The sequence below is a fragment of the Callithrix jacchus genome, chromosome 2 (genome assembly GCF_049354715.1).
Source record: "Callithrix jacchus isolate 240 chromosome 2, calJac240_pri, whole genome shotgun sequence".
Classification (NCBI taxonomy): domain Eukaryota; kingdom Metazoa; phylum Chordata; class Mammalia; order Primates; family Cebidae; genus Callithrix; species Callithrix jacchus.
In genome coordinates, this window is record NC_133503.1 from 13,615,015 (window position 1) to 13,625,033 (window position 10,019).

General features: G+C 51.6%; 1 protein-coding gene across 1 annotated transcript; it reads right to left on the reverse strand.

Moving 5' to 3' along the window:
* Positions 1 to 373: 373 nt before the first annotated feature.
* On the reverse strand, positions 374 to 7,887 carry LOC100388633 (zinc-alpha-2-glycoprotein-like). The gene is made up of 4 exons (XM_008982814.5): positions 7,809 to 7,887; positions 5,631 to 5,891; positions 2,116 to 2,403; positions 374 to 925 (listed from the first exon to the last, which is right to left on the reverse strand). The coding sequence occupies exons 1-4, from the start codon at positions 7,882 to 7,884 to the stop codon at positions 642 to 644; spliced, it is 909 nt and encodes a 302-aa protein (XP_008981062.3). The 5' UTR covers positions 7,885 to 7,887; the 3' UTR covers positions 374 to 641.
* Between the last annotated feature and the right edge of the window lie 2,132 nt (positions 7,888 to 10,019).

Below are 10,019 nucleotides of genomic sequence, written 5' to 3' on the forward strand. Positions count from 1 at the left end.
GTGGGCCAAGGCCAATGTGGAGATGTGGAGTGGCTGGAGTGGAGGGCTGGGTCCCCCAGGGTGCCAAGGAGTGTGGGAAAACTGAGGCACAGAAGAGGCCTGGGTTTGTGTGAAAGAGCTTGCAGAGTTCTAGCACCTTACAGCCAGAGGGGCCATGGCCACACCTGTGGACATCAGCAGAGGACACCTGAACAATCCCTAAGGGACAGCAGGTCCAGGCCATGCTTGAAATTGCCCAGGTCAAGGTGCCCAGGAACCACGGCCTCCAGGGGAAACCAAGAATTTCAGATGAATCCAGTGCTTGGGAGCAGAACCAATGAGAAAATCCAGTCATATTTTTATAGCATTTTACAGTTAATACCATTCTCTGTCATGCTAGACAAAAAGAGATGACTATTTATTTGATTCTACAGATTAGACAATGGAGGGCAGTTTAAGGTGAGATGATTTTGGGGTCCGAGGCAGCTCAGGGCAGGCATCCCAGTCTTCAGTCTCTAAATCTACCTCCTGCCTGTCCCCCCACATTGCTGCTCGGGCCTTGCGGTTCCATTGAAGGCGATTTCTAAGGTTCAGCTCTCACGTCAGGCAGGAAGGGTGGCTACCGGGGCTAAGACCCCCACATGGCCTCCAGCCCTTGCTTCCTAACTGGCATCCTCGGGCACCACCAGGGGATGGCCCAGGCTGCTGTGCTGCACATAGCAGGAGTAGGGCGCTGTGTCTTTCGGGGACACTTGCACCACCACCCAGGCCTGGTAAGTGCCATTTCCACTGTAAAGCACGTCTCCCCCTGAGTCAGGCTCCTGCACCTCGCCAGCCCGAGTCCAGTGCACATCAATTTCCCGTGGGTAGAAGTTGTAGGCCAGGCACTTGAGTTTCTTGTTTTTTCCTGGGGCCTGGTGGCTGGTGACCATCACAGAGGGAGGATCTGTGGAGGGATAGAGCATGACACTGCAGGCTTGAGGTCGACTTCTCTGGGCCCAGGTCTCTTCCCACCCCCACCCCGGGATGTCAGCTATCAGCAGAGCTCTGAGCTCTAAGCTCTGCCCTTGACACCTGGAACACTTTTCAAAAGATCAGGGAAGGCTGACTCTTTCCCAGATTCTCTGTTGGATCGTGGATGTCCTAGCTCCCCTTTTGCCCAGTCCCCACCCCACCCATGCATTGACTCAGACAGCAACAAGTTGCGAATGCTCCGTGCACTTCCCATGTCTTCCCATATCTCAGTGGGATACTCTTGAGTTCTCCTCTCCCCCAGTCTCAGCCCAGCTGCTTGATTCAGCCCATGGCTCTATCCAGCAGCTTCTTCCCTGCAGCACTGCACACTCCAGAGTCTCACTACGTCTCCAATCCAAGTCTCAGCTTGCAGCCATCAATTCCACTCACACTGGCTCGGTCTCATCGTTCCGGAGCTGACATTTTACACACCTCCCTTCTCTCCACCACCCAGATGGGAGGCGTCATTGTGAAGAGAAACAACTATGGTGTTTGGAATCTGAAGTCTGGAATTGGAGTCCTGGCTCTGCCTCTTTTTTTTCTTCTTTGAGACTGAGTCTTGCTCTATTGCCCAGGCTGGAGTGCCTTAGCACCATCTCAGCTCACTGCAACCTCGTCCTCCCGGGTTCAAGCAATTCTCATGCCTCAGTCTCTCGAGTAGCTGGGATTACAGGTATCTGCCACCACACCTGGCTAATTTTTGTATTTTTGGTAGAGACAGGGCTTCATCATGTTGACCAGGATGGTCTTGAACTTCTGACCTCAAGTGATCCACCCTCTTCAGCCTCCCAAAGTGTTGGGATTACAGGCGTGAGCATCCACGCCAGCCCCATCTCTGCCTCTTAAAGGCAGTGTTACTCTCACCTCTCTCACCTCTAGGTCCTCATCTGTCAATGGGTGATATTTAGGGAAGCCCACCAGTGAATCAGTGGCTTTCCTGGCCCATTCTGCCTGAAGTTTTGATGTCCTTTCAGGAAAGGAATGAATCCTAGAAGGTGAAAACTGGGGGTTTACGTGACTTATATGGATGGAGGAGACTGGTCTAAGATGCTCTCTGAGCTCCTAGCCTGAGATCGTCTTTTGTTCTGGGCTCAGTACTGGGGAGCAGGGAGCAGGGAGTACCTTGCCGGTCCAGGATACTTTTGCTGTAGTTCAGGTATTTCTGCAGAGTCGCAGGGCACTCCTCCTCCAGGTAAGCCTTGGCCCGCAGCACATAGACTGGTTCTGCCTCCCACTTCTGCTTGGTGTTCTGGGCTTCCGGGACCAAGGGGACCCAGGCTGGGATTTCTTTGTTGAATTCAATGTAGTCCTTTCCATCATAGGCATTCTTCCAGAATGCTTCAGTGCTTCTGTTATTCTGGATCTCACAACCAAATCTTTCCTGCAAGGCGTGAATCTCTGAAACCTCCCCTGACCCCACACAGAGCCAGTCAGCCTAGTGCCAGTGCTGTCTGAACAACTCTTAGTCCTGAACTCTTCACAACTCAATAGGAGGAAAGGCTTTCGCAATCTAACCATGCAGCACTGCGCACTCCAGAGTCTCCCCCAGTCTCAGCCCACTGCTTGATTCAGCCCATGGCTCTATCCAGCAGCTTCTTCCCTGCAGCACTGCGCACTCCTGAGTCTCCCCCAGTCTCAGCCCACTGCTTGATTCAGCCCATGGCTCTATCCAGCAGCTTCTTCCCTGCAGCACTGCGCACTCCAGAGTCTCCCCCAGTCTCAGCCCACTGCTTGATTCAGCCCATGGCTCTATCCAGCAGCTTCTTCCCTGCAGCACTGCGCACTCCAGAGTCTCCCCCAGTCTCAGCCCACTGCTTGATTCAGCCCATGGCTCTATCCAGCAGCTTCTTCCCTGCAGCACTGCACACTCCTGAGTCTCACTACGTCTCCAATCCAAGTCACAGCTTGCAGCCATCAATTCCACTCACACTGGCTCGGTCTCATCGTTCCAGAGCTGACATTTTACACACCTCCCTTCTCTGAAGGCATATTATTTAATCTGGACATACAGTTGACAGACAGTAGCAAAGTCTTTATGGTTTGGCATTTCAGCCAATTTGAGATGAAATATGCATTCCTCCCAGCCAGGGAAATTAAGAGAGCTAGAAGCTGGGGGCAGATTTCTATCTCTTCTGCAGCATCTCTTTTTATTAAACTTATAGGGAGTGTTTAGGAAGCTGTCACAACCATACCAAAGTACATTTCCGAATTGGATAGAAGTGGTTTGTGATTTCTCTCAGCTCTAGGTGGAGTTCATATCGTCACCTAAATCAACCTAATCTCATCACTTCTTTTTTGAGAGAGAGACTCTCACTCTGTTGCCCAGGCTGGAGTGCAGTGGCGCAATCTTGGCTCACTGCAACCTCTGTCTCCTGGATTCAAGCGATTCTCCTGCCTCAGCCTCCCGAGTAGCTGGAATTCCAGGCCTGTGCTACCATACCTGATTAATTTTTGTATTTTTGTATTTTTTTTTTTGAGATGGAGTTTCGCTCTGTAGCCCAGGCTGCAGTGCAGTGGGGTGATCTCGGCTCACTGCAACCTCTGCCTCCTGGGTCCTGGTTCAAGCAGTTCTCCTACCTCAGCCTCTCAAGTAGCTGGGATTACAGGCATGAGCCACCAAGCCTGGCTAATTTTTGTATTTTTAGTGGAGACGGGGTTTCACCATGTTGGTCAGGCTGGTCTCGAACTCCTGACTTCGTGATCCACCTGCCTCGGATGACAGGTGTGACCCACCCTGCCCGGCCGATCACTTTTTTCTTCCTTTCTGGTGTTGATATCTTTATCCCAAATCTCTAAAGTCCCAACCTTCCTGCCCATTAGCCTCAACTCTCAGAAATGGACGTCCTTAGGGTGGGGAACACAGCCTCTTCATCGTGATGATAAAAGAGGTGTTGACCCAGCACTGGTTGGTGCTGTTGGTGTAGACTCTGGCAGCTCTGAAGCTGTCTGGGCTCAAGTCCCAGTTGTCTCCCACTCCCACCCGGTGTGCTGTGTGAACTGGGGCCAATCACCTCTCTGAGGCTCTATGTCCTCTTTCCTGGAACAACAATGCCAAGAGCACGGTTTCAGTGGGTTATTCTGAGCACTAGTAGGTCCATAGATGGGCTTGGCACAAAATAAGTGCTCAGTAAAGGTCAGCTGTTATTATTTTCTAAGACCCTGTGTTCATTTCCTCATCCTCCTTCCTCGTGATTATCCACTTTGCCATTTCTATTCCGCCAAAGCTTCTCCCAGTGTCTTTCCCGATCACCCGTGCCCCTGCCTCTCCTATTGCTGACATAGTGCAGGCCATTTTCCTTCCCAAGACCTCTCATCCCACACCCTTCAAACGTCTGCCTGTCTCTTTCTTGCTCTTTTTGGAAACATTCAGTTCCCATGTAGCATCTTGGGCATTTTTGTACTTAGAAGTCCATCTTTTGTTTTTGAGACGTAATTTCACTCTGTTGTCCAGGCTGCAGTACAGTGGCATGATCTCAGCTCACTGCAACCTCTGCCTCCCGGGTTCAAGTGATTCTCCTGCCTCAGCCTCCCAAGTAGCTGGGATTACAGGCATAAGCCACCACGCCTGGCTAATTTTTGGGTGTATATATATTTAGTAGAAACAAGGTTTCACCATATTGGACAGGCTTGTCTGGAACTCCTGACCTCATGATCTGCCCTCCTCACTCTCCCACAGTGCCAGGATTACAAGCGTGAGGCACCACACCCGGCCAGAAGCCTGTCTTATGATACCCACTCTATGATAATTTAACATCAGCAGTTCACCAGGCCTGAGGTTGGCTGCCTTGGGGCCGGCAGTGTGGTCTAGGAGAAAGAGTGCTGGGCTGGGGACACAGAGACCATCTCTGTGTGGGCTCTGCCACCAGCTCCTCCGACCACAGTGCAGGTGGCCCTTCCTGGGTCTGCATCTTATGGAGAGGAGGAACTTTAGGGCTCCAGGGAACTCTAACAGCCTGCGCTTTTGAATCCAGCACTTCCTGAGCCCCCAGCATGGGCTACAGTGTGTGCTGGGTGCTTTTCTCTGTTCATTCCACACATTTCAATTGAGCAAATATTGGCTGCACCCTGTCCTAGGCAATGGAGCTGCAAGGGAGATCAGGACAGACTGTGACATCCTTCATGGAATAGACATAGTTAAATATTACAAAACTGTTTGGAGGTAGGTCTCAATGCTCCAATGTTTGCAGATTTCAACCAGATATTTTGGGAACATCTCACTGTCAACAGTGGGACTGGCAGAGCCATCAGTTGAGCCCAGGTCTGAGCGACTTCGAGAGTGGCTCAGTCTCCAGGCAACCTCCCAGGTCAGGGGTGAGTCTGATGCCTTCTCACGGAGTAGGGGGTGGGGAATCAGCCTCGGAAGGGTGAGGGTGCGGTGGTGAGAGGTCAGAGGTGCCTGACTCTGCCATCACTTCCTGTGTGAGCTGAGGCCTGGGATGAGGATGGGCAATCAATGGGGAAGCAGGGAGCACCTGTGCTATGTGGGGAAGGGATGCGGACATGTCTGCGTTTCTGCTGTGCCTCCGGTTCCTCCTCTGGGATTGGGACTGTTTCCATCCTGCTGACCCCTTGCCACTCACACCTGGGGGCTGCCTCTTGGGTTAGACCTTCCACCCCACGGTCTGTTGTTCACTGACCGTTACTGTCGTTGTAATACTCCATGATTTCCTTCAGGGTCTCCAGGAAGAATTCCTCCCTGGCCTTCTGAAATTGGCTCTGCTTCTCCCAGTCCTCCACTCCTTCCACGTGTCTCCATGGTCCCAGGGGCTCAGCCTTCCCGTCTTCACTGTCGTAGCGGAAGAAGGCCTGGTCATTGAGGAAGACGGTGCCCTGCAACCTGTGGATGCCTTTGCTTGGCCTGGACAGCCCCGTGTAGAGATAGGTCAGAGAGTAGTGACCTGCAAGAGAAAAGACTCTGAGGGCTGGGGCCATGAAAGGGTGTCCCGCTGTGGGGCTGCAGAGGCCAGGAGGGGAGGCCTGGCCGCTGCCTCTTCCTCCCCACCTCTCTCCTCTGCCATCACTTCACACCATCGGAGCCTCACTCAAGGAAACAGCCTCTGCTTTCATGCTGGGAATGATAGTTCAGAGACCATTCTGTGTCTTCACTGTAGAGTTTAATCTGCAATGAAGACTGCAGTATTTCTCAGCCTCCTTATTGATATATTGAAACCATGTGACTCAGTTTTGTCAAACAAGAAAGTGAGTGGAAGTGACTGATGTATTTCTTCTGGTCCATGACCCTACTGCCTGGCTTGTCCCTACTGCCTCTTATCCCTTTAAGTTGACTATGGAGGCCACAGGATGAAATAGAAGAGTCCCAAGATGCAAATAGCCTGGATCCCTGAGTCACCTTGGCCAATCTGCATTGAACTTGACTAAGAAACAAACATTTCTAGTCTAACCAGACAAATACACAGAGTTAGAAAGTGTAGGAAGATGAATTTACTAGAAAACTTGAGAAGTGACGCAGAAAGGGTCAGCACAGGGTAAACTAGGATTCCTCGCAAATTCCTGGCATTGCTCCTTATATTTTGGTGTAAGATGGAAGCTGAGAGAGGGAGACATTTCCATAGTTCCATAGTTAATTTAGAATATAGATTACATGAGTGTTAGTAATGTTGGAGGTCATATGGCAGATTCCCAGTTGAAGTACTGAAGTCATTCTTGTTCATGAGTTTCTTAATATGATTAGCCTTTAAATCAGTAGATTTAATCATTAGATTTAAAGTCAGTAATGAGTAAAACAGATTACCCTCTATAATGTGGGTGGGCCTCATCCAATCAGTGGAAGGCATTCAGAGGGAAGGCTGAGGTCCCACAAAGGAGAAAGAATTCTGCTCCAGACTACCCTTGGGCTCAGGCCTGCAACATCAGCTCTTTCCTGGGTCTCCAGCCTGCTGGCTTGCTTTGCTGATTTAAGACTGTTAGCCCTCAGAACTGTGTGAGCCATAAGAAATGCTAGATAAAACTCCTCTTCTCCCTTTTGTACACACACGTATGTATTCGGTGTATATATGAATATACAGTGTATGTTGTATGTGCGTGTGTATACAACGTATATTAGTTTGTTTCTCTGGAGAACCCGAATAATTCAGATTCTGGTGCAGAATGGGACTAACATCCTAACCACATCCTAAATGTGGTTATTACAAAACGAACGTGAAACAGCTATTCCGACAATGTGTAAATGTCATGAATGTTGGACTCACACAGCTGAGAAGCCATTCGCTTCCATGTATTCATCCTGCACATTCCCATGCCACACACAACCTCCTGCCCTGTCCTAACAGTGACTCTTGATCTCCCCAAGCTCCCACCGTCTTCTCTTCAGGCTACTCACCTTCCACACCCACTGCTCCCGTGTCTGAGTGTGGGGTGAGGGCACGAGTTTCCTTCTAGCACCATCCCTCCAGCTGACCTGCCTTCCCACTTTCCCCTTGGGGCTGCTCTCTCTTTCCCTCAGCATCAGTCAGGTGTACCCAGCCATCGGAGCAGAAGCAGCTCCAGGCGTATGGTTCCTGCTCCGTCCTGGCTGTCTGACCCCAGGCAGGTCACTTGGTCTTTGGAATCTTTGTTTTCACTGTAAACTAAGGGTTTTAGGTTCAGATTCCTGAAGGTTTTATTTAGGGTGAGGGCAGAGGCTCCCTGAATGCTCCTGGAAGTGTGTGAGCTGAGTGAGATGACAGCCTGGGGCACCTGTTCCTGCTGGATGCCAGAGAATCCCAGCTGCATCCGGCCCTTCTCCCAGTCACATGTCCTGTTCCTCACCTCCTCCCAGTCCTCTCCAGCACCCATCCCTTGCTTTCCCCACTCACCATCTTGGGTCCCCTGGGGGACAGCAGGACCCAGAAGGAGCGGCAGAGACAGCAGGATAGGCACCATTTTTACCATTGTGCCTGAGTGGGGGCACAGGATTATCCTGGGTCCTGGGGCTCTGCCCAGGGGAGGTGAATCTACAAGCCAATGGGAATGCCAGGACGGGCTCCTCCCCGACAGTGAGAAAGAAGTATGCACACGCCAGGCTGGGCAGAGGTTGTGCTCAGTGAGTCTACACACAGGACATACAACTGCAGAGCTGAGACAGTTGAGCTCTGGACTGAGGCTTTGTGTGTGCTTGGGACGGAAGGCTGCCAGTGGGTGGGAGGTGTGTGTGACGGGTGGCAGATGCCTGGGATGTGTCGCCTTTCCAGTCTGACACCCTCTGGGGTCAGTACGGGGACTTGAGTGTTGTCAGACCAGGCTTCATCCATGCCTTCTACAAAAACCCTCAACATGTCCAGGACGTGGACCTGGGTAGACCTCAGCTGGGGTGGGACCCTCACTCGCCCACATCCGACCCTGCCAGAGCTGACTGGAGGACGTCCACATCCACATCTCTCCCTCCTTCCTTTCTGTGCCTGTGGATTCCCAGCCTTCCACTATGGAAGCAGAAATAGCGCATCCTCCTTTTGCAGCCTCCCTGGCAAGAGAAGGAGCAGGTGTGCGCGGCGTTTATGCTCAGCAAGCCGAAGCTACCGCCTTGGACATGGGGTCAAGTGTCAGGGAAACAAAGAGGCGGGCACAGTGGACGATGCTTTCTGGTGGTCTCGGCAGGGGCTGCGACCGCCAGCTCCGGGGAGCAGTGGGGCTGCAGTAGCTGTGGGGGCGTCTGAGCTCCAGTCCCTGGGGATGTTGATCTCGTGCTGTGGCCTCTGCTGCCCCCCTGCTGGCAGCTTCTGTGTGTTTACCGAGCCGGTTGCTGGTGTGATTCTGACTGTTCTGCTCCTGTGGAATTCTGAGCCTGGGTTCTCCATCCTTTCTGTGGATTCTGAGAGCTAACCAATAAATACGTTTATTTTTTTGCTTACGTTTCTAGTAACCGCATTCCATTTTAAATAACGAATGCTCCTGGCGGATACAGAGATTGGTACAAGGATTCTTTCCAGGCAATAGTTGCTCAGGGAAATGGAGGGCTGGGAAGCTGAGGTTGGTCACGGGGCCAGATTGGGGCTGAACGCAGTGAAAACCAGGGGTCTGGGGGGCTCTGGCAGGCCTGCTGTGCAGGGATCAACAGTCGGCTGAGGTATCTGTTGTGGGATTGGAAGTGCTCATTGAAGGCATTTACTGAAAAAAAAAAAAAGTCACAAAATGGGTTAATTTAAAAGGAGCGCTTGCGTCAGGCTCAGTGGCTCACACCTGTAATCCTAGCATTTTGGGAAGCCGAGGTGGAGGATCTCTTGAGGCTAGGAACTCTAGACCAGCCTGGGCATCACAGCAAGACCCCACCCCTACCAAAAAAAAAAAAATATGTAGCCAGGCCTGGTGACGTGTGCCTGTAGTTGCAGTTATGCAGGAGGCTGAGGCAGGAGAATCACTGGAACCCAGCTGCGAGGGTGCCATTGCATTGCAGCATGGGTGTCAGAGTGAGACTGCCTTTTTGTGTGTGTGTGCGTGTGTGTGTGTGTGTGTGTGTGTGTGTGAGGGAGTCTTGCTCTGTTGCCCAGGCTGGAGTGCAGTGGTGCTATCTTGGCTCACTGCAACTTCAGCCTCCCAGGTTCAAGCAATTCTCCTGCCTCAGCCTCCTGAGTAGCTGGGATTACAGGTGACCACCACCATGCCTGGCTAATTTTTGTATTTTTAGTAGAGACAGGATTTCATCGTGTTGGTCAGGCTGGTCTTGAACTCCTGGACTCAAGCAATCCTCCTGCTTCAGCCTTCCCAAGGTGCTGGGACTACAACATGAACCACCATGCCTGGCAGAACTCCACTTTCTGCACATCCTTGGGAAACCAGTCAAAACCAGTCTGAAGATGGTAGTCACTGATCAAGAGGAAACTCTTTGAGGACCAGCCTGTCATGTTGGAACCGTGGAAATAGGAGAAGGGCACTGCACGTTTGGATGAAGTAAGCAAAACGGTCTTTGGGCCTTTCATTCCCTCAAGCTTTTGAGAAAATCTAGTAACGATGAGTAAGGGAAGGGGATGAAGTCTAATGGGGCATGATTCCGAGACCAGCTTGGCCATAGAGACCCTCACCCAGGTGGCGCT

Coding starts and splice junctions, on each gene's coding strand:
- LOC100388633 (XM_008982814.5), bottom strand. CDS start 7,884: ATGGTAAAAATGGTGCCTATCCTGCTGTCTCTGCCGCTCCTTCTGGGT. Junction 2,404..5,630: donor GTATTACAACGACAGTAACG/GTCAGTGAACAA, acceptor GTGTGGGGTCAG/GGGAGGTTTCAGAGATTCAC. Junction 926..2,115: donor AAGTATCCTGGACCGGCAAG/GTACTCCCTGCT, acceptor ATCCCTCCACAG/ATCCTCCCTCTGTGATGGTC.